At 36.5% G+C, this 22,944-nt stretch overlaps 1 protein-coding gene across 2 annotated transcripts in view; it reads left to right on the top strand.

Annotated features, from left to right (window-relative positions):
- The first annotated feature begins 5,060 nt into the window (after nt 1-5,060).
- Nucleotides 5,061-22,944, top strand: part of eys (EGF-like photoreceptor maintenance factor) — a 350,285-nt gene continuing 332,401 nt past the window's right edge. Inside the window, exons 1-3 of one of the 2 annotated variants that reach the window (XM_088610150.1) lie at nt 5,061-5,521; nt 12,550-13,423; nt 14,550-14,663. In XM_088610150.1, coding sequence (XP_088466276.1) covers nt 12,625-13,423; nt 14,550-14,663 — 913 coding nt within the window. In that variant the 5' untranslated portion in view covers nt 5,061-5,521; nt 12,550-12,624. The remainder of the gene's footprint in view (nt 5,522-12,549; nt 13,424-14,549; nt 14,664-22,944) is intronic. The other variant, XM_088610149.1, reaches the window with a different exon arrangement.

Below are 22,944 nucleotides of genomic sequence, written 5' to 3'. Positions count from 1 at the left end.
TCAGGTGCCCAATTTGGTTAAGCAGAAACAATATTGTGCCATTGTGTGTATTGCAAGTGCATTGTCACAAGAATGATATCTACATAGTTGGAAGATAACTGTCTAAAAAGATTTTGAAGAAAAGCAGATAGTATTGCAAGATACTTTTTGACAAGTCACGACCCATTGTATATGTCAAAAGTATCACTGCAAGCTGTGTGGTACAGTTCTGAAGGAGTTGTTGGTCTGACGTCAATCAGTACAGCAGTTCCCAAGATGTTGGTAGTTTTTGGAACCATAATGGTTGCCACTGTGGTTTATGCAGGTATGACACTTTGCCACATGTCAACTTGCCACAAATGTGTTAACTTTGAAGTTAATTGTTAAAACAGTCCTTGACGAGGAGCAGTTCACATATTAATAATAATAATAATAATAATAATAATAATAATAATAATAATAATATTATTTTTGCAGATATTGATTAGTAATAATACTACTACTACTACTTCTACTACTACTACTAATAATAATAATAATAATAATAATAATAATAATAATAATAATAATAATAATTGCTTATAGTTATATAGCACTTTTCTGGGCACTCCACTCAAAGCACTTTACAGGTAATGGGGACTCCCCACCACCACCACCAGTGTGCAGCATCCACCTGGATGATGCGACGGCAGCCATAGTGCGCCAGAACGCTCACCACACATGAGCTCTCAGTGGGGAAGAGAGCAGAGTAATGAAGCTAGTTCAGAGATGGGGATTCTAAGGAGGCCATGATTGGTAAGGGCCAATGGGAAATTTGGCCAGGACGCTGGGGTTACACCCCTACTCTTTTCGAGAAACGCCCTGGGATTTTTAATGACCACAGAGAGTCAGGACCTCTATTTTACGTCTCCTGTTTACAGTATAGTGTCCCCGTCACTATACTGGGCATTAAGACCCACACAGACCGCAGGGTGAGTGCCCCCTGCTGGCCCCACTAACACCGCTTCCAGCAGCAACCTTAGTTTTTCCCAGGAGGAATATTGAACCACATTTTGCAAAGCAGTTGTTTTGTTTGATGTTAAAGAGATATGCCAGCTTTTTTGTCACAAATATAGTAGCGTATCTGGCCCAGTATACCTACCTACTGTAGTATGAAGTTGCTAAGGTGCCCAGGGTTTGAACATGAACAGGTTCAAAAATGGGAGGACAAAATCCACTTAAGACTTCCACTTTGAAGGCCTTGAAATAAAACACGTTTATGCAATCTTTAGCTGGCAGTACAAACCCTCAGTAAACCTGCCCACTTGGCATTAATGTGAAGAAACTCACACCGTCTGTTTGCTGATCTAAAGGATTATTTCTGATTCATTTGCATCAGTTTGCAGATATTGATTAGTGTGGGGTTTACAACAAATCCTGCTTTTCTCAGGAGAATTCTAACAAAATCAGTGCATGCTAAGCAGATAAGTTTGACTCTGTCATTGGTCCATGGAGAAATCAACCATTTTTGTTAGACTGAAAATGGCATTATATGATGTTTCTAATAATTTCATAATACCAGTAGTTTTGGAATGATGCTTGACAGTAGCAGATTTATTTATTTCACTTCATTTAAATATAATTGTAATGCATGAATAATAATTCAACACTGTAATCAAACAACGTTTTTTTGGTAAAGTATGCAATAAAAACTTCTTCTAGACTCTCTAAAGAAGGGCTTTGAGGAGACATCTCTTTTCAGAACTGAGAATTGTCAGAAATTAATTCTTCATACAGTATTTTGCAAAACCTTCGAAGTGTTAGCAATGAACACAATTTTTCACACAATAGGGGCATTATAAACCCTGGCAGAGGTAGAATTATTTAGACAGATAACTTCATAAATCCTTACTTTGCAGTACTTATTGAACCCTTAAGACCCTTGATATCAGTTAGCAAAATGAACAGTCTTATTTCTTTTCTATTTGCTCCCAAAACAAATGTAGACCTCCCCAGTCTCTGTTTTTTTTCCAGCCTGGTTCAGGCTCTGTGTGGCTCTCTTAGTCTCTCAGGCACAGCAAAAAAGTATTTTTTCATTGCCCCATACCTTTTCTCTTTTTTTACATAGTTAACCAGGGCAAGGAGAATTTTGGGTGCTTTAATCCTTCCCTAGTTCTCTTGGTCCTTCAAAGAGTTCTCCACCCATCAAAGTGTCACACATCTTGCGTCATAGCATGAAAAAAGACCAGTCTGCCCAACCCAACCTCCTAACCTACTGGAGTGGAATGTCCTAGAGAACAATGTAAGCCAATCCATATAACTGAGTCAGTTCTGTTCATCGCACTGTGCAGTTTCCATGCCTTTGCACTTCATTCCGTAGCAGACCCACCAGGTTCTTCTGCTATCTTCTGTTTTCTGGAAGAAAGTTTCCTTCTTCCTTTCCTATACAGTATATTGGCAAATTTCTAGTTTTCTTTGCCCTCCCCTGTTAGCACTAACTCAGTGCATGGCATTGTCTTCCTGTCTCATGCTGCTGGAAATAGCTTTATTTCTTCTCTGAACCACAGATTCTCCCAATGTAGTAACTCATCCTTGTGTTTTTTTTATGTTTTCTTGCCTGACTCCACCAGCTCAGAGGGTTAGCCACAGCAGACACACTCTTTTAGCTCTATCCTCTGGGGTGAAATAATGGCTTTGGCATAACTGAAGCGTGTTCAAGTACAAACAAAAGCAAACAATTCAAACTGGTGAGTTCAGCTGAATGGCCTCCACACATTTGTAACATTTCTTAGTTTCTTAAAAGCAGGGTGCATTTATTTTCACAGCACAAATAAGAAGAAAGTCTAAATCCTCATTTAGTGGTCAACTCTAGAGGTAGATCTCTACATTTAGTGGCATGCTGTATTTACTGATTCAGACCTATAAACAAAACCAACTGTGAAACAATCATTCCCTCCTTCATCTTTCAATGCAATTTCTGTTATACTGTAGCATTCACTCATGTCACTATTTTTTCTGTTAGCTAAAATGACAAATGTAAGTGTCGCTCAGCATTTTCTTCAGCCCTGTCCTCTTCCTCCAGGATCTCTGAATGCCTGTGTAGATCTCCAACAGCAAAGAGTTATGGATCCCTCCTGCCTTATAGTCCCCTGTAAAACTTTGACCTCTGTTTCACGGTAAACAGGGTAAGGAGAATTATAGTCATCTACAGTAAGTGTTAAAATATGTAAGAGTTGATGTTTCTGAAAATAGTTGTTTTCTGTCATATTATCCTGTCAGAACAGTTTGCTAATGTTGGCAGTGATGATAATTGCATATATGTAAATGCTACTGTCGTTGACACCATAATATTATAGTAACATCACACCTGATGAGTGAGCAATATTAGATTTAGAACACTTGCTATCATTTAGTAATTATTGATGCTAATTATGGTAATGGATGGTAATTATTGATGATATTGATAATAATTATTGATGGGAGGTAATGCTAATGATTCAGTAGTTTGGTTAGATCAATGGTTTTTAATCTGGGGTGTACATACAGCCTGAAATTGTGAGATGCCCTATCTGTTGATGAGAGACATGCCTGACCTTTTAGAAGGTAAATCATTGCAAAAACAAATTAAGCACAAGCATGTACTGTAAGTACCACTACTTTGCTTTGTTTAATCAAAGTTAGATATTTTAAAGGTAATTTTTTAAAAGGTGTGAGATTTTTTTCATATTTTCTTAATTTGACTGCTAAATTAAAAAATACATCTCTTTCATTCTATAATTATGATATATCTTAGGTTCAAAGAACTGGCCTACTTCAATGATTTTTAATAAAAGGTGCAAGAACATATTTTGAAAAAGAGTTGCAGGCTACAGTAAAGGTTAAGAATCACTGGAGTAGATCCTAATACATGCAAGAGAGAGACAAGATAAGCAGAGAATAACTTGCCTGGCTGGTTGAAAAGTTCAAGTAGGGAGTCGCGTCAGCATGCGTAGGCTGTAAAGGAACAAGTAAAGATTTATTCCCTGCGAGAGAGAAGAGAGAAGAACAGAAATACAACTTTTTGGTTGTGGAGCTTTGTTCAGATGGAATAAACCTTTACGTGTTCCTTGTTACGATCCCTGCCTCCCGGCAACGGAAGAGGCAGAAGAAGGCGTAGCCTTACTTAATCAGTCTGCCTATCAGTTTACTTATTCACCACCACAGCCCCGTCTCATCCTGTACTTAAACACCTGTCTTTTCCTACCTCCTCGCTCAGTATTGGTTTTCCTTTCGAGCTTCCTAGTTGCGCTACTCCTTCTTCTGCTTTGTGTCTTTCTTGGTTTTCGGATTACGGTTTTTCCCCCTTTGACTACGGTTTTTCAGATCACGGCTTGGCTTCGGTACTCACTCTCTGTTTTGGATCTCTGGCTTCCCCTGGACTCTCGGATTGCTCTATCGTCTACGGTTTCGGATCACGGTTTGGCTTCGGTAACTCGTTCCCTGTTTGGATCTCTGGCTTCCCCTGGACTTTCGGCTCGTTTCTTCTGTTTTCTTTGGATCACGGCTAGGCTTTATGAGCTCCTGCAAGTGGGTTCATTCACTGGTTTCGGTTTCTCTTACCGAATCCCTGACATAATACTGAGCCATTTAACATGGACCCAGCGGAGCAAGAGGAGATTCGCTCGGTTTTGGATCAGCACTGGCAAGCCTTACTCCAGTTACAGGCTTCTGTCCAACAGATTTCCGCGCACCTGTCGGCAATGCCGCCGACAGGCAATCGAGAAAGTAACGCTGGAGCTGCCGCTTCGGCTCCGCCCCCGCCAGCTCCTACACCCGCCCCTCGACCTCGTCCACTTACTCCACCTGATAGGTTTGACGGGAACCCTACGAAATGTCGGGGCTTCTTAGCACAGTGTGCGCTGGTTTTCAGGCTCCATCCAGAAACTTATTTTTCTCCTCAGGACAAGATTGCCTTTGTAGTTTCACTGTTAACTGGCCATGCTTTGGAATGGGCTACTGCCCTGCTAGATCGTGGGGCCCCCGAAGTTCAGGATTATGATCTCTTTTTAGAGAACTTTAAGGGGGTTTTTTGTCGTCCCTTAGTTGGTCAAGACTTCGCCTTCCGCCTCTCCTCCATCCGCCAGGGCCGCAGGTCTGCACAAGATAATGACATAGATTTTCGAGTAGCAGCAGCGGAGACTCACTGGGATGATGAGGTCCTTATTTTTCTTTTTCGTCAAGGACTTTGTGAAGAAATAAAGGACCACCTGGTAAATATGCCGCAGTTGGGCAGAACCTTGGAGGAAGTAATTTCCCGGGTGTTGGAATTAGAGCTTAGAATTAGTCAGAGGAGTACAGAAAGATCTTGGACACCAATACTAGAGGCTCCTCGGCCATCACCTACCAGAACTTTAGACTCAGAACAACCTATAGAAATAGCCCACACCCGGTTAACCCCTGAAGAAAGAGAGAGACGCTGACGAGAGGGTCGCTGCATGTACTGTGGAAAATTAGGACACTTTAAAGCTGACTGCCCTGCTTCATACTCATCCTTGAGGCGCTGCCCACCTTCTCAAGATCTCAGGTGGGTCATTCTGTATATGAGTTATAGTTTACCTAACCATAGTGGTCTTAAGCATAAATATACATTTGCATATGTGCACGTTTTAAAGCAGTGCTTTCACTGTTACAACATAAGCATGCTTAAACTTTAAACATGCTTAAACTTTAAACAAATATTAATCAACATATCTGAAATATTTAAAAACACAAGTTATTAACGTATTTCGCATACTTCAGGAAGTGTGTGCCCAGCAGGTGTTGTGTTTAGATTACTGAGGGTGCTCAATGAGCACCAGGAGTCTATTTAACAAAGTGAGATTCTTGAGAGGTAAAGGAGATTGAAGAGTTTATTGCCATGATCATGTATGTTGGAATTCTTATTCACACTGATCTCTTGGGACATGCAGTACAACAGACCAAACAGTACATTACAAACATAATTAATAACAACAGGAACAATAAATATTTTGTGGGACAATAAATATGCAGTAGTGAGAAAAAAAACATGGTAGACAATGCAAAAAGTGCATAGTGCAGAAGTGTATTGAGTCTGAGGAATTGTAGTTAGCTGGACAACTTTAGTCAAAAGATTGACAAAAGTCTGAATTTTTGGTTTCATGAAGCAAGATCAAACTGTATTCAGTTAAGTGACTGCAGTAGTTCCTGGAACTCATCCATGAATTGGCTTTATTATTCTGTTCTCTCTCCAAACAACTGGTAGAACTGCTTTTACTCTGGCCTTTGAGAGTATTCACATTTTGCTAACTCATTCATGACCATTCAGGTTATTAACTTATTATTAATATTACTCTAATATTTAACATATTGATATATAAAAAATGATTAATAAAATGTCAATATAATACACATATTGTTATTATATTTTGCTGTTACATAGTAAAATAAAAATCTTCATTTTTTAGAAGTATAACTCTGAGCATCATTTAGGTCACAAGCATTTCATTTTCCATTACAACAATCACAATGGCAAAATCTAGTTAAAACAAGCCATCAAAATGTTCCCAAAATAACCATGGCAAGTGACCAAGTTAAAGGATTTGATGCAGATGTTTGTGAAGAAAGTGGAATATGCTACCACTACTACCTGTGTAAATATATTATATTTAAATTCATAAACGACGTTCAGAAGCTTTTTTATTTTCAGCCAAAATTCCCCTTTAGTTATATGATTCCACATTGATATTCTATTTTAAGTGGATGCATGGCTGCATCTGTAGATAGGTGAGTGGATCTAACCTTTCTCCCAAAAAAGGTTTCTCTCAACATTCTGTAACAAAACTCCATTTGGCAAGAGTAAAGCCACCCTTAGGAAGGGAATTATTTTCTTCTTGAACTGGAAACTGTTTCTCATCCTTTTACTGTACTGGCAGGAGTGTGTTTCTGCTAAGCTTTTAGGTACATTTCAGGGATTGTTTTTGCTTCTCATTTCCTGCCAGTTTGTTAAGAGACCTGCTGTAAATTTTTTTTATTATTGCTGCATTTTTTGTTTATATCCATCTGAAGATTTGTTTTTACTTTGCCAAAATCACTGAGGAATTATTGAGATTCTAGGTATCAAACTCTAAATTCAAAAGTGTAAGCTTTGCAACTCATTCATGAAACAGCTCGAATAGAGTATTACCTTTAAGTGCTCTTTGTTTCATTTGAATATTAATTATGCAATAATCCTCTTTAGACATGCCCTTTCCAGGGATATACTGTATACTGCTTTGCTCTCTCATTTAATCATAAGAAAATGCATCTGACAACTAGGAAAGGAAAAAAACGGTTTCTTTTGGGCTCAGGAATGTTTGGGATTTTCTGATAAGTTAGCAGAGGATCATATATTTTTAAGATGTTAGCTTTGATATACAGGTCATTAGGATTCTATTATTTTCCTCTTCAAGCCATCAGCAATTATACAACACTGTATAGACTGGAATTGGCATTTTTTATTCCATTTCAGTTTACATTCTAATTGTTAATTAAGTCTTATACTGTACATCCCTTATAGTAGCATAGGAGGGATGAAAAACAAGCACCCTACTGTCTGGGTGAAATGCTGTTTCAGAATGCTGTTGTGCCCACAGACAAATTAGTGCTGATTGGTAGAGCACTGCGGCTCTTATTGCTGACAGTATTGCTGTTTTGCAGGAAACTAAGACTACCCCGTGGGTAGACCACTGACTCACGGCTGTACTTGGCTAACCAGTTACTGCCTCTTGGGGAATTTTGGTCACAGCTGGCTAATGATGCAGCCCAGATCTGAACCTATAGTTTTTAAACTACAGTATAGTGCTCTACCTGCCGGCACTTTGAAAAAAGTGCCTTGAGTTGAGTGAATCAGGCATGCAACGTACTGTATTTTTTTTTTATTTCGGGAATTCATCCTTGATATTTTTGCTGAATTATTAACACATATTTTGCATGAGTGACTCTCAGTTGAGATCTCTTTGGTGTTTTTAGGGACTTTCAAAATAAATACGTAAGTATACAGTTCTAGGGCACAGAGCAGGCAGTTCTTTTTATTGCATTATGCTGCAAGCAGATCTTTTGCTAGCTTTATTGCACAAAAAAATTAATTGGTGCCCTCTTTAGAAACCTATTATTTAATAAGTAACTTGTGGGGGAGGGTCAATTTAAATGTGAAAAATATATAATCGACAAAGTGCAACAAACATAATACGAAGTAAAATACAGCTTTGCCACATGCACCTTGAGTTGATGCCCAGAAACTGTTTTCTAATTTGTCCTTGTACTGTATATAGCCAGTTTAATAGCTTTTTTGTGGTCATACTATAAGTTTTTGCACAATTCTCTGTCTCTGGATTGAAAGACAGTAGACCACACTTTGTTTACTGCGAATATCTTTGTTAATCCATGGTTACTGATTGGGTTCTATCCAGATCTTCCTGGTAGGAACACATCTATCCACACAGTAATTGATCTAGGATGTGCCCACCTCAGTTACCTCGACAAGATCAGTGGAAGTGTGTTTGAATATTCTCCTATGAGTCATTTCAAAAAAGTCTATGGGGTCCTGCTCGGCGGTGCAAGACCAGCGCTGTGCGGTCTTTACTGCAGGTGGCGCTCTCTAGCTTCTGTTTATAAGCAGGAAGGCCTGGTCAGACTTTCTAAAATCCGGACATGAAAAGAAGCGGTATACACCTTTAATGGTGGTGTAACAGTGGTTACTCTACTTTGTTGTTGTCTCTAGTGGGAACGCAGATGTGCTGAAAGTACTTTCGTAGTAGTTTTTTTTAAGATTGCTATGATTGAAGGGCCTCGCCATGATAGAGACAGCTTCCAAATGCCTGTTTTCATATTTACTGATGACGTTGAGGAATGTTTAATCATTAGCATGCGGGTGGATGTGATCATAATAACAGTAGAAAATTTCTAAAGTAGGTAAAAAGGGTGATATTTGATAGTCTGATATTCCAGATTAAATTAGCAAAATCTGTAGAGAATTTTGCTTTTCTTTCTCCTTGCTGTTAAAATCAGCTGTGCAATCCATTCTGTCAAGCGTGAATCCAGGGAAGGTTTGTGATAAATAATTATTTCCTTTATTTACTTAAATTTAATTTACTTAAATTTAACGGGTTCCTTGTACAGTATATGCTTCAGTATCTGTATTGTGTTGAACTTGTTGCATCCTACAGTACATTTTCCTTGATATTTTGCATATATAATTATTTTATACATTTTGAGAAATATTGATTTTTTTGTTTAAGTGATGAGATTTGTATTCAGAAAGAGCAGCCATTGTTTTCTTTCAAACTGCATTTAAGAAAATATCAAAAGAATGATGATTTCTTCCATATTCCTGAATGTACAGTAAGTACCTACAAAATACCAAATTTTTTCTCAGTTCTTTGCTGTATCCTATCTGGCATTTAATTAAATCAGATGTAAAAATAAAATTCCTTTTTAGTAATCTAATAGATTTATGAGCATTAATTGAAACTCCAAGGGTTTTAAAATATATTGGCGCAGTTGTCCTGTGGGCCATGAGAAAATTAACGTTATAAGGTGGCTCGGTATTGATCCAGTAAAGATAGACTTCCTTGGGGAATTTTAATTCAGCTATCATTTTTCAGCTCCAGAAGTAAGAGCATTTGCTGGTATGTTTTATCTTATTTTAAATTTATTTTTATTTTTATTTTTTTATCTGAAGGACCTCAGGTTTTTTTTGTTACTTTGGAAGCATCATTGGCTTCCTTTAATTAACTATATTTTCTACCCAAAGAAATAAGATGTGACCATAAATTAGGTTTATCTATGTCAAAAAATCTATTTTTTATATTGAAGACTAAAATAGAGACATTGCCTGTTGGTTCTCTAAGTGAATTAGCACAGCACCTAGGGAGTATAAGAATGCGTTGGGGAATATCTTTCACCAAATGACAAATAAGGGGTCCACTAGCTTAGGGAGAAAACTCTATGCAAGCATTTTTTGTTGTTGAGTATGACAGAACATTAATTTAACAGTAAGCTGATTGATACATACTATGTGCCACTTTTCCCCTTGTGCCAATATTTTTTTAGTGATCATTAACTTTATTACACGTTATTTTATTTAATTTTGGCTTATGTTAAAGGGGAAATCAAGAGTGAAATCAAAGTTGAACATAAACCATACCAAACTGCAGTCCAGAACGCATTAGGTCATTGTATACGAGCTGTAAGCTTCAAAACGCTTCCAAAGGGGGAACTCAAATATTTGTTGTCTGTACTGTATTTACATGTGGATGGATTCTGAATACAAAAATGATGTAGATATTGCAGCTGAGAAGTAGAATGAAGAAGTAGGGTTGGTTCAAATAACAGAAAAATAAACTCATGGATTAGAGCACAAGAGTACCTGTACAGCATGTTCCATCATTCAGAGTGAAGAAACTAAAGTGACAATGGGCCTGACACAGTGAGAAGAATGCACCAGTATCAGACAAACATCCTGAATTAGATCCAAACTGATAGCAAATGCAAGGGGAATGAAGGAGAAGACCTCCTTTAAAATGGCAAGATGAAATCAATAAATTCACAGGAGCATGTCTGTTGAAGGTAGCCAAACACCGGACTATGAGGAAGATCCATGGGAAGATCTTCTGCTCCCAAGGTCCAATGACTGAGTTCGATATTAACTGTTGTTCAGCTCTATACTTCTTTGTAAAGCATCACCCATGTTTTACATAAAGTATGATGAGAAGAACAATTCTTATGATATTGGTCATTCTTATAATACTGTCATTTAAATGGCATTATGGTACTGATACACTTTATTCATTTTAGTGCACATTGGTTCTATAATGCATGTGACTGTAAAACAATATACAGTAAAGCAATAACATGGACAAAATGATAGGTGTTTTAAGGTGAATCATTTTTATAGTCTAATAAGCAAATAAGCAAGAATTAAGTGTATAATGTTCACTTTTCAATCAGTGAAAAAAGTTTCCAAACATTGCAGTATCTTAGGGTTGAAAATCTTTAGTATAGTGATATGCCTTTATCAAAGAAAATGTTACCGCATTTTGATGTGTAGGTTGAAGGCTTCAGTTCTTGATTTTTCTTGACGTGTGTTTCATGCATATTCAAGTTAAATGCTTTCATTTATCAGTGTCTTGCAGCTCTTCTTGCTACGAAAGATCACTTTAATTTGAAGTTTCTCTTTCAGAATTTTCACCATTGATTACCAACTATCTGTTATTAAAGGAAATTAAAGGATAACTATGGAAATTAAGATTAGTCACAGTGTACGCTAGAACTGTATCAAGGCATTTTACACACTATGTAATTGTTATGAAATCAATGTACTGTATTGACACTTGACTGCAAAGTTGAAGATTTTAGTAATAAGGCAGGGATAAAACAAAAACAGTTTAAATAAGGACAATGCAAGGGTAAAGGTTTCACTGGATTCAGCTTGTTTTATGTTTATGCCAGATGATATGTCATTGTGGATTCTAGGCATAAAATGTCTTACCCAGAAGTGTGCACCAGATTCCTCCAGAATAAAATGTACTGTATACAGCACACGAAGCCCTTATTTGATCTTTATTTAACCGTCTTTAGACTAACCTGTGGAAACAGCTATAAGTATAGGGGAGCTTTTATTACATGAGAATGGATTACACCAGGCTTCCTATTCTATTACTTTATTAAAATCAATATACGCTTAATGCAGTTTTGTATTTTTATGTTCCAGCAATCCATATCACTTTTCCATTATCATCTTCTCTCGGATGCTCATCAAGATGGTCGGGCATTTTGACGGTCCAGCTAAACATGGTGCTGTGCAGAGAACACCAGCTCATTCACATTATCTGGTTTCATCACAACATATCATCATTTCTCTGTATATTTGTACCTCTTATTGGAAGTAAACTGTTATACTTATCACAAGAGGTTATTCATATCAGCCATTGTGAGCAGGTCAGGAAGAGGGAATTTGCAGTGGCTCGGATAATACTTTATCTCCATACTTGGTTCTTTTATCTTCAGTACATGGGTTTGAAAAGAGCCTGAGGGAAAAAGACAATGCTCTCTTCATACCGAACACTTCATACATGAGCATGAGCTGGGGTGTATTTTGTAGGGGCTGTATAAACCTCTTGAACACAGCAGTGTACCTTAAATATACAGTATAATATGACTGTTCATTTTTAAATTCTGAAATTAAAAAAATCTGATTAATTAAAAATGGAACTGTCAATTTTAGTTAAGTATTTTGCAATAATGTTTAAAGAAATTTATCTGTGAACTTTTTAAGAACATAATTCTATAAGTGCTGCATCTATAAGTAATGTAACTGGTCTGATTGAAGAATGGACAGATTAAGTAATTTGTGTCATTTTTTTAACTTTTTGTTTGTCCAGGAAGGGAAAGAAAATGATTGACTTGACACCAAATTTTTAAATTTGAATTGTATTATCTATCAGCACATTGCTTTCAATGTAACCCAGTGTAACACACACAATATAAAATGTCTTATGTGTAAAACACGTTTCTTTTGCTGACTGAAATCATTCAATATAATTTCAATTGCAGGTCATTATTTACCAATACATACTGGACAATCTCTCCTCTGAAAAGAAGTTATTTCAAAGGACCTGGAAGCATTGGATGAAGATGTTTAGTAAGCCTGAAAAAAAGAGGATCCGTAAACTGACGTTTCCCAGACTAGTGTTCTTAATTTTGTCTTTAATAAACTTTAGTGCTTTTGGTCAGATAATCTGTAGCAGACAGATGTCCACTGATTGGCACTTACAGCCACAGAACATCACAATCAAGTGGACCTTGACAGAAAATATTTGCTCAGATGACTCTGAGTGCTGGAATATTAAGAAGAAAGATGGGGAAAAGCATATGTCCAACATTGAACTTTTTAACTTCCCACAAATATGTCCCCTTCATTTACAACTAGGAGACAAATTGTTTGTTTCTCTTGATTCAACATTAGAATTATATGGGATCAAGATTATCAATGTGTCCAAATATGAATTTGAAAGTTGTTCTACAACTAGCTATTCTGAAGATCAGGTACTCTTCATGAACGACATGAAGGACGATAAAGAAGTTAACTCCAAGTGGCTTACTCCTGCCACTCATTACTTTATAGCCATCCATGAAGACAATCCTCAGTTATGCAAGTTGGGTCTTCGAATTAATGTGACTGTGAAGGAACAGTATTGTACAGGCTCCAGAAATGCACAGCTTTGCTCTGGAAATGGGGTTTGTTTGACTCGTGTCTGGGAAAAGAAGTACAGCTGCCAATGCAACAAAACCTATTCTGGAGAGTTCTGTGAAGAGTACGATGCTTGTTCTGAAAACCCTTGTCGGAGTGGCGCAACCTGCCGGAGCCATACAGTAACATCCCATCAGAGCAAGCCATATGAGTGCATATGTCCTTCCAAGTTTACAGGTAAGGAGAATAGGCTTTAGTAACACTGCCATAATCCTATTGTTAGGATCTGGTGTTTGCAATGAAAACAATTCACCATGCTGCAGTTTGCAGGTTCAGGTTTGCTCCAGCATACCTTCAGTTATGAAAAATTAAATAAACAATTTAAAATACCATGACAGAACCCAATTAAAGAGAAATAACATTTCTGTGTCTATGTACCTAATGATTTTTTTTTGTTTATTGTAATTACCAGGTTTCCACATTTAGATTAGTGCAGTTATTTGAAGTATACACTGATATGCCTGTGGGCTTTATATATGAGTAACATTTTCTTTTAATTACCATAATTATTCATTAAATTGTTTTCTGGATTACCTGAAAGTATTATGCATTGACCTCCGTCTTTTTTCTAATTTCCTTTTTGGTCAGAGTTAATTCCACAAGTTTAAACACTGGTTCAGCTTTGGTGATTTGAGTGACTTGGAGCAGCTGGGAGTTGAATACCTAGTGATCACAATTGTTTCCCTTATTCTCTGGTGCCACTTAATCCTTCAGATGCTATAAAGGAGCATCATAGCCATTGAACCTGGTGTTTTTAATAGGTGCCTACAGTAAAAAGTTGGAGAGATGTTTTTATATTAAACTAGCTGCTAGGTCTTTGTAAAAAGACTGCTTATTAAAAATGTTTTGCTTCTTTCTAGTGCTTCCCTTAATAGTAAAGGTGTAAGCTACTGGTGATGTAACAGGCAAGGTATGTCTGTGACTGTTGACACACATTTGGTGAATCTGAATGAGGTGTATGCTTCACAAGTTCCCTCCTGCCACATAGTTTGTCAGGATGGTTCCAGATTAAAGGAAAACATTGTGAGGCTCCATCTGTACAGCAAGATGGTCTTGCCAACTCCAGGGCTTTTAGGAATTGTGATCCCACAAACGCTTCACTATTTCTGATCATTTTATTGTTTAATGTTTTAAAAACTAAAGTAACAGGTATCCTGCAGTTCATTAAATACTGAAAGACAATATTTAAAACAATCCATTATTATAGAGCATTTTTGTTACTCATAGCACATTTCATTGTTAGCACAAACTAATATTGTTTTGATGTTATCTTAACATTAATAGAAATGCTTTTCTTTACCAGGTATCCATTGTTCTGATGTCATTGGTAACTGCAGCCCTTCCTCATGTCATAATGGAAGCTGCCACATCATAGCTCCAAACTCCTTTCAATGTGTCTGTGACCAGGGGTTTACAGGTAACAATAAAACTAATTAAAAATTGGTCAATTTGAAATTTTAAGTTCACTTTGACATTTTCCTACTTTTTAATGCACTTCTGTTAAATGGATTTTGAATGCCATCTTTATGATAAGTATCTTAAGAATTATCATGTATAACAGTAACAAATTTACAAAGTAATCAGGAAAATGTAATCAAAATGTAAATGTTACAAAGTAATCAAAGTATTTGTACTGTAGCAGGTGCACAGATATTTAAACATAAAACTAAACATTTATGATATAGGTAGTTTCATTATGCTAGCACAGTAACATTATTTATCAACACAGGGTCTTGTAAGTCATTGCTAGTAATTTATGTGATAATGATAATGTTTCTTTATTAGCCCTATACAATTTCTTGCATTAGGAATTTGTCTTTTCGCATACCCCAGCTTTTCTCCATGAGACACAGACACACAGACAAGGAGAGAGGCCTGGGGTCAGAGTGCAGGGTCAGCCATTGTATGGCACCCCTGGAGCAGTTGGGGTTAAGGGCCTTGCTCAGGGGCCCAACAGAGTAGGATTCCTCTGCCAGCCACGGGATTTGAACCAGTAACCTTCCAGTCACAGGCACAGATCCTTAGCAACAGAGCCACTGCTGATCATTGAAAGCAATACAAGCCATACATCTGGTACACATGAACAAGTAATAGGTTTATTCCATGCTGAAAGGAGAAGAAAGAAAACACGTTTCGACCGTGGAGCCTTCTTCAGATCTGGTACACGTTCTTTACACCAGGTTAGAAAGGTTGTCTTGTGGGGTCCTTTTCTCTAGCAGAGCCTGGACAACTATGTGCCTCTTTTTTAATATCTGAGCCCAAGATATAACACATCATTCCAACTCATGCCACATACTCTATATTCCATTCTGGCGAGTAGAATATCCATAACATTACTGACACATCTGGTAAGATAGCCTTTATTACATAAGGACATGTTGTTCTACTGGAGTGTTGTCATATCAAGATGAGCCTTCAGGAAGGGCAGCAAGTGAAGTCACATGACTTAATCAATATTGTACAGTGAAGTAATGTTACCATTAAAGTAGAAGTGTAGTTTTGCACTCCTACCTAGACCATCAAGCTTGTATGATTATCTGTTGAATTTGGTGGATTCTTGTGTATCTCTTGTTCTCCCATATTTTCATGTATCACACAATATGAGGTTAGAAATTGCAGGTTGTGAACACCCCAGATGAGGAGTGGCCATTTGCTGATTTAGCCCAGTCCCCATCATACTAACATGATACTTTCATCACCTTCACCCAAAGAACTCTCAGTAATTAAATGATTTAAAGCTTATGCAATATTCAGTCACTAACATGTCCATCAGTCAAGAATAACTAATTAAAGACGCCAAAAACATTCAATCATCATCCAACGTGTCTAAATTATTTTTCTAAAAGCATGAATGCATAAATACATTGATGCCTTTTTATGCTCAGTATATGCAACATAAATTGGATTAATTCTGTGATGTTAAAGTACATGTAATGCATTTATTTTCATATTTTCTATAAAAGAATCCATTAGGGCTTAAGAGAAAATGAATATACTGTATATAGTATTTCATGTAGTATTTTCAAAAAGCTTTCTTGACAAAACAGTTTACTTGTACTTTGCCTCATTTGTAAAAGAAGTTCACAAAAAACTGTTCATTTATATTAAGTAATCAATTTCCCAAATCAATTCACAAATTAATATTGAATGAGCAATTTATTACTGTAGAATGATAAATTCTCATTTTTGTACTGTTACAAAAGATTAGAATTTGGACCTAACAATGAAGATGTTAGTAATTGCTTTGGTAGTTTCATGTGGATAATTTTATACACGAATAGCATTTTTTCTGAAATGTAAAGCTTACATAAAAAATAAAAAAGTTACATAATGAAGAAAGGCTGACCTATTTTTAAACTGGGACCCATTTTAGATTGCTGCCAGTTGCCAAGACTCCCTTTTTGTTCTTCTAACCTTTTTGAACTGAACGTGAATGCATCATTTTTCTGTGCTGCAGATGCTAGTGAAAGAGAATAAGATATCAGATTTAGGTTAATGTATAGCAGGGTTAAACCGAAAATCTTCATTCCTATACTTACCTTTTTATTTTTTTACCTATCAATTTTGTTTTTAATGAAGAGAATGGCAGAAAATATATTTTTCTCAAACACTAAGCTACAGTAGTGTATTTGTACGTGATACAAAATGTATAGAAGTGGTAACTGAATGTATTACAATGATAGGCTTGTTATACGGAACTACAAAAGAACAAAAAAATGTTTAGTTTTGTTTAGCATTTAGTTGAATTATTTTTATACAAAAGTGACAGGAAGGGAATTGATTTCAGCAATGAGAAAAACATCTTACAGAAAAGCCCCCCTTAAGCAGTAGCATGGTGTGGTGAGGCCAGGCCAGGCATAGTGTAATAAAATTACTGTCCCACCCAAATATGGTTTGTGATCTAAGCCTTAACCAGTTTCCCCTTTTGTCTTAAACCTTTTTTTTTAAAAAAGAAAGAGTGCTTTCTGCCTGAACTACCTGTTGTAGATATTGTATCCTACAGAGAGCTCCCAACTCCTCTCCCAGTGGAATACTGGCTCCTCAAAGAGTAATCTAAACTCTAAAACCTTTTAAACACAAGCCTAACCTGATCGACAGGTAAGCACTGAGCATTATTAGTGACCCACTTCAGTGCTGACTCTGAAACTAACTTAACCAAAAGACTTTGTCTCACCACAAGTCTTATCTCTAACCAAATGGACTGGTCTTACCATGATAATAGACTAGGCCAAATTAACCAAAAGACTAGACACTTTCACCTGTGTACTTTATACAATTCATTTTGTAACAATTGGCATTCCTGTTGGGTGCCTAGCATGAGCTGAGGGGATTTAACCAACCTAGTTTTACAGTATGAATTACATTATATTGATAAACAAGTGGCCATAACCTAAGTATTCTTTGCCAGCCCTCAGATAGTCCTCTTTTAGATATGCCTTTTCTGCATCTAACAAAAGCACGTCACAGAAGATTAATTGGTATGAATCTTAATATATAGTGCCATATTAGAAAAAATCAGTCTTTCAGAATCTGCTGATTTATAAAGTGCCTTACAGTACGTATTTTTTTCTAAAGAACGTTTGCCAATCGATTTACATTATATGTTGAGTTAAATAATAACAGCTTGTAGTCCGAGCATTCTAATCTTAACCATTTTAAGATGTAAACAATTTTAAAGTGATTATGGATTTTTATGGAAGCTGTCAATTTTAGATGCAAATGTTATTTAATTAAGTATTAAGTGGCCAGCTGGAGCCCATACTTGCCAACAGTAGCTCTGGTGAACATAAGCAAAGTGGAAAGGTTACAAATGAGAAGAAGCCATTCATAATCCAACCTGACTAGTTGCTAGAACTTAATTGATTGGAAGACCTCATCCAGCAGATTCTTGAAAGAAGAATTACATATATAAGGTCTTTTTGTATTGCGTTAAATGTGCAGTTTTCGCACCCCTTTTATGGAAGGGCACTACATTATATATTATATAATTTTATAGTCAATGTGTACTAGCTCTGTCTTGAGCAACTGCTGGAAGCTCCATGAATTTTAAGTTGGAGTTTCATTAACAACTTATGAATAACATATCTTGGATCCTGATGCACAACTGGCAGAATACCATCAGACCCTGGAGATTTTTAATCTTAAGTACTCCTTGTACCTTTAATGCTTCTACCTCTTCTGTGTTAATACTTTGATACACTCATACACTGCACTACACTGCTCATAACCCCGAGTGTCCCGTGTCTAGGACAGTGAAGAGAATCCAAGCGCAGGCGAAGAGGTAGGTAAGCAACAAGCTGATGCAGCAAGCGAGCAGGCAGACAAACCCAAATCGAAGACATAGTCAAAAAACAAGTAAAGTGGGTAGCCAGGATAACTTGAGAACAAAGTACCAGAGAAATCCGTAAGCAAAGTCAAAGAGAGGAAAGTTTGTGGCCAGGAAACCAAAAGAATGCAGCATAGGGAAAATCCTCAAGCGACGTGAAGCGAAAGACGGCCAGAACACAGAAGTAAGCACAGAGGGAACACCAAGACTAGTAAAAGACTCACTTAGTCTGAGTGCCATAGCGTTGCAGGAGTTCTAAATAATCTAGTACAGATAGGAGAGGTGTGGTGATTAACTATGCACAGGTGGAACCAATCTTCCGCCAGAGTGTGTTGTCACAGCAATCAGTTGATTGACAGATCTAAATGAAACTCTGTCAGTTGCTGTGGTAATTCTGGTGCTATCATTCACACTCCAGTTGGAGCAAGCATGACTAATACAATATAATATAGAACACTATCCTTTTGCAGTCTGAGGCATGTTGTTCATTTCTTCCTTTGATGGTGGAATGTTATTTAAACTGGAAGATTTCTGCTCTGTAATGGATTGAGTTTGCTCCTTCAGATCCCTTCAGCCTGTACAGTTTCAGTTGGTTTAAAAATTCTTCAATCTTGGTCATGTCCGTGCTAGCATCAGATGTATAGTTATAGAAAAAATGTCCTGGAAGATTTTACTGACCTGCACAGAGTAAAATAGAGCACAACATTATTATGATCTTTGATTGTCTCAGAAAAAGGTAGACATTCATTTTTCTATTAGTCGTTCATTGCTTTATGTACTGGGACGATTTCTCCATTTCCAGACTAAGTACTAAAACTTTTATATTCGCTACTCCAAGCAAATAGATGACAGATCTTAATCCTGAAATGACACTTTTATTAATTTTCCAGATGCTGGATTGTATTTTGCATTTACATTTTACATTGTGGTATTACATTTCTAAAGGAAATGCTTACCAAATCCCCTAATTAAGAACTTAATAACCTTATACGTTTAGGATTGTTGTTACATTCTGAAACATAATCTTCAGTGTGATGTTTTAGGCATCTCATTTTGAAGAAAGAGAGAGAAACTGAAGAGAAAACAAGATCATGATCAGCTATACAAATTTGGGAAAATATTTGTGGAAATAATATGTTGCAGGAAAGGTGATTAGAAATAAAAAAAGTGGATAAAAGTGTTATCAGTATGAGAGTGTTGAGTCTAATGTCTGTATGAAGATAATCTTTAACACCATAAGGTTTCAGAGACAAGAATGTATACTGTAAACAGTTTATTTCAATTTTGTGAAAATGTTAGCATAAAAATACTGGGTGTACAAACCAATGATATATACAGTATATATTATATATATAATGTAATTTTAAGTATAACCTTCATTAGAAAGACTTTCAGTACCGTTGCTTAGACCATTAACAGTGATATTTATCTACCTGTCAATAACTATAAGACCATGACCGTAATAATTATTTTGAAAGCGATGTACTTTGGTTTGAAATGAGTCTACTGAAGTAAAACAATTTGAACACCTTTATGGTGCAAAATAACTAAACATTTGTCTCTTTCGATGGGAAAAAATAAGCCAAATTTTTTAAACTATCTGAAAATATTTAGCAGTCATGTAGTGAGGTGTAGTGAGAGCCCTCTAAGAGCTGGATATGTAGAATGAAACTCCTCAATAACAGCAGAAAATAAGTATACCCAGTAGGCTACCACAAATAACATATTGTTACAAACTTTAGTTGGATCACGAAATTACTTAGGCAAAAAGTAATGAGTGTTAGGTAATATCTGAGGCATGTGTTTTTTTTAATTCCCTAGCACAAAATTAATCAGAATGAAGCTTGGACAACACAGATATGTATTAACAAAACACAACTACAGAAAAAAATATACTGCATGTACAAAGTGATGCATTCCAGAGGCTTATTTCTCACAGCTATAGAATTTCAGTCTTACACCTCAGTAATCTAAACTATGTAGTAAACTATGTAACATCTAAACATGCAAAAATTGATAAAAACCTGTGTGCTAATAATGGAATACTACTCAGAACTGAATCTACCTTCCTACAACATAGATACCTCCAGTAAAAGTGAATGGCACTCAATCTTCCCATTTTAAAAATGCATCACCAGCTAAGAAAGAATGTTTTTAATCTGAGGATTCCACAATAGAGGAAATTGGAATTTCCAAAAATAATTAAGACAGCATTCTAGCCAGAATTTGGTCTCTAAAATTGATCAGAACCTGGTCCACTCACATGGTACAAGCTTAGAGGAAGAGGAGAGTTTTAGTCTTCTGTCTGTGTTTTTCTTCAGCTTTACCATCCCTTAGTATAGTTATAAAGATTTAACATTAAATTAATTAACCAGTGTAAACCATTAAAAACTCCCTGTGATCATCTATGTTTACTTGCCTCTTGGGTCACCTACAGCTAGGCAAACACCTGAAATGGTACCTACTTTTACAGGCTTTCTGAGTAAGAATTTGAGTAGTGCAACTGAAATGTGAATTGCAAATGTCGCTTTTGATCATATTGTTTTGACCTCAATCAGAACAGTATGATAATGAAAAGGAGAAAGCAAAACATTCTCACTTTTCCCATAACAATACAGTGGTGTGTTCATACAGTAAGTACTCAAAAAACAAAATGCAAGTTCAGTTTAAAGCATATAAAAACTGTTCATAGAAATCTGATGAGGTGGAAAGTGTAGCAGAACACAGCTCCTGGCATCTATCACTGCCAGCCCAACTATTTATAATTTTATTCCATGGTTTAGAAATGAGACAAGTTCACATGGCCAAGGCAGTGTCTCACATTTGATGGGAAGTCCCTCAGTGGGAGGAGATGTCTATCAGCAAGCAAAGTTTCCCAGGTGTTCCACTGCAATGCAAGTGCTGCATCTATGACTCTGACAGGGTAAACTACTGCTTTTTAGACTTCTTACCATTTGTTTTCAGAGTGTTTGCATGGCAAATTAGATTTTTGAGGGTTTGCAAATATTAACTGGAGCTGTAAAATCTGCCCTTAAATGAAATGTCAAACATTATTTAAAAGAAAATTGTGTATTTGGTGTGACAGCATCTTACATACATCACCATCAGAGTTATAGCAACCTGAAGCCTATCCCAGATGCTAGAAGCAGTTGAAGATAGGTGGAGGGCACACAGATACACACAAATCAAGAGTTAACCTAGTCACGTCTATAGAAACTAAATAGACACCAGAGTATCCAGAAAAAAAAACATGTCTGTCCGGGATGAACACAATAAAGTCATATGATAGGTGCTCCAGTCAAATACAACCCAGGACCCAAGAGATTTTTGGTTTTCAAGAGGTTTTGAAAGCAGAACAAAAAAGGACAGACACAGAGGGCACATTGATTTACATCACAAACAGAGGGACAGCAAATAGTAGATTTTGACATAAAAATATCATATACAGGTATATAACTTGAGAGGAATTTGAGTATTTACTACCTTGGACCTGTTTTGGTTTCTAACAATCTCTATGAAAGATTGTGTTAGAAGAACATGGTGTGTTCTGGTATTCAAACTGGAAAGACAGTTTTGCAAATTATACAGAGAAGATTTGACTATTTCAGCTGTGTTGCATGTCTTAAGCAGCTATAAGTGGAGAAATTGATGACAGTAATTCAATAGCCTAGTATTGAGCAGTTTAGTGTGCAATTTGAAATACATTTGACTTGAACCTGTTTAGCTGAGGGAATGAGAGTCAAAAGGAGATGCAGAATAAAGAGCAAAGGGGAACCGGCACGTAGCTTCTCTTACTGACCGTGCCTTTCAAAAGCATTCACAACCATCCACAATTCTCACAATTTGTTGTTTTAAAGCTTACATTCACGATACTTCCATGATACTTTTCAATTAACATACTAATTATACAGAATCCACTCCACACTTTCAAAGCAACAAAAAAATAAAATTAATTTGAAAGAAAAATAAAAAAGTCCCAATGTCATACGTATTCAAAACCTTTGTTATGGCAACACTAAATTCATTTAGGTTCACAAATTTATCTTAATGAGCCACATACTGTAATTAGTTGAGAGGCCTCTGTCTGTGTGCAATAATAGTTGTTCGCATGGTTTCAGAATAGAAACACCCGTCTCTGTGAGGTTACTTGGTTAGGTATTGAATTATTTCAATCAAACATTGAAGACAAAAGAGTTTTCAAAGCACGTCGGGGATAAAGTCATTGAAGGACACGGATCAGGAGATTAGTACAAATATATGAATATATCTGAATATCCCTTTGATCACAGTGTATTCAACAATAAGAAATACATTGCAAGTATCAGGCTATCCATCCATATTGAACAAATGGGCAAAGAGGAAACGTGAGTGA

This window comes from Lepisosteus platostomus, chromosome 17 (assembly GCF_059453375.1).
Source record: "Lepisosteus platostomus isolate fLepPlt1 chromosome 17, fLepPlt1.hap1, whole genome shotgun sequence".
Classification (NCBI taxonomy): Eukaryota; Metazoa; Chordata; class Actinopteri; order Semionotiformes; family Lepisosteidae; genus Lepisosteus; species Lepisosteus platostomus.
Note: the sequence above shows the minus strand (reverse complement) of the source record. Positions and strands in the feature narration are given on the sequence as shown.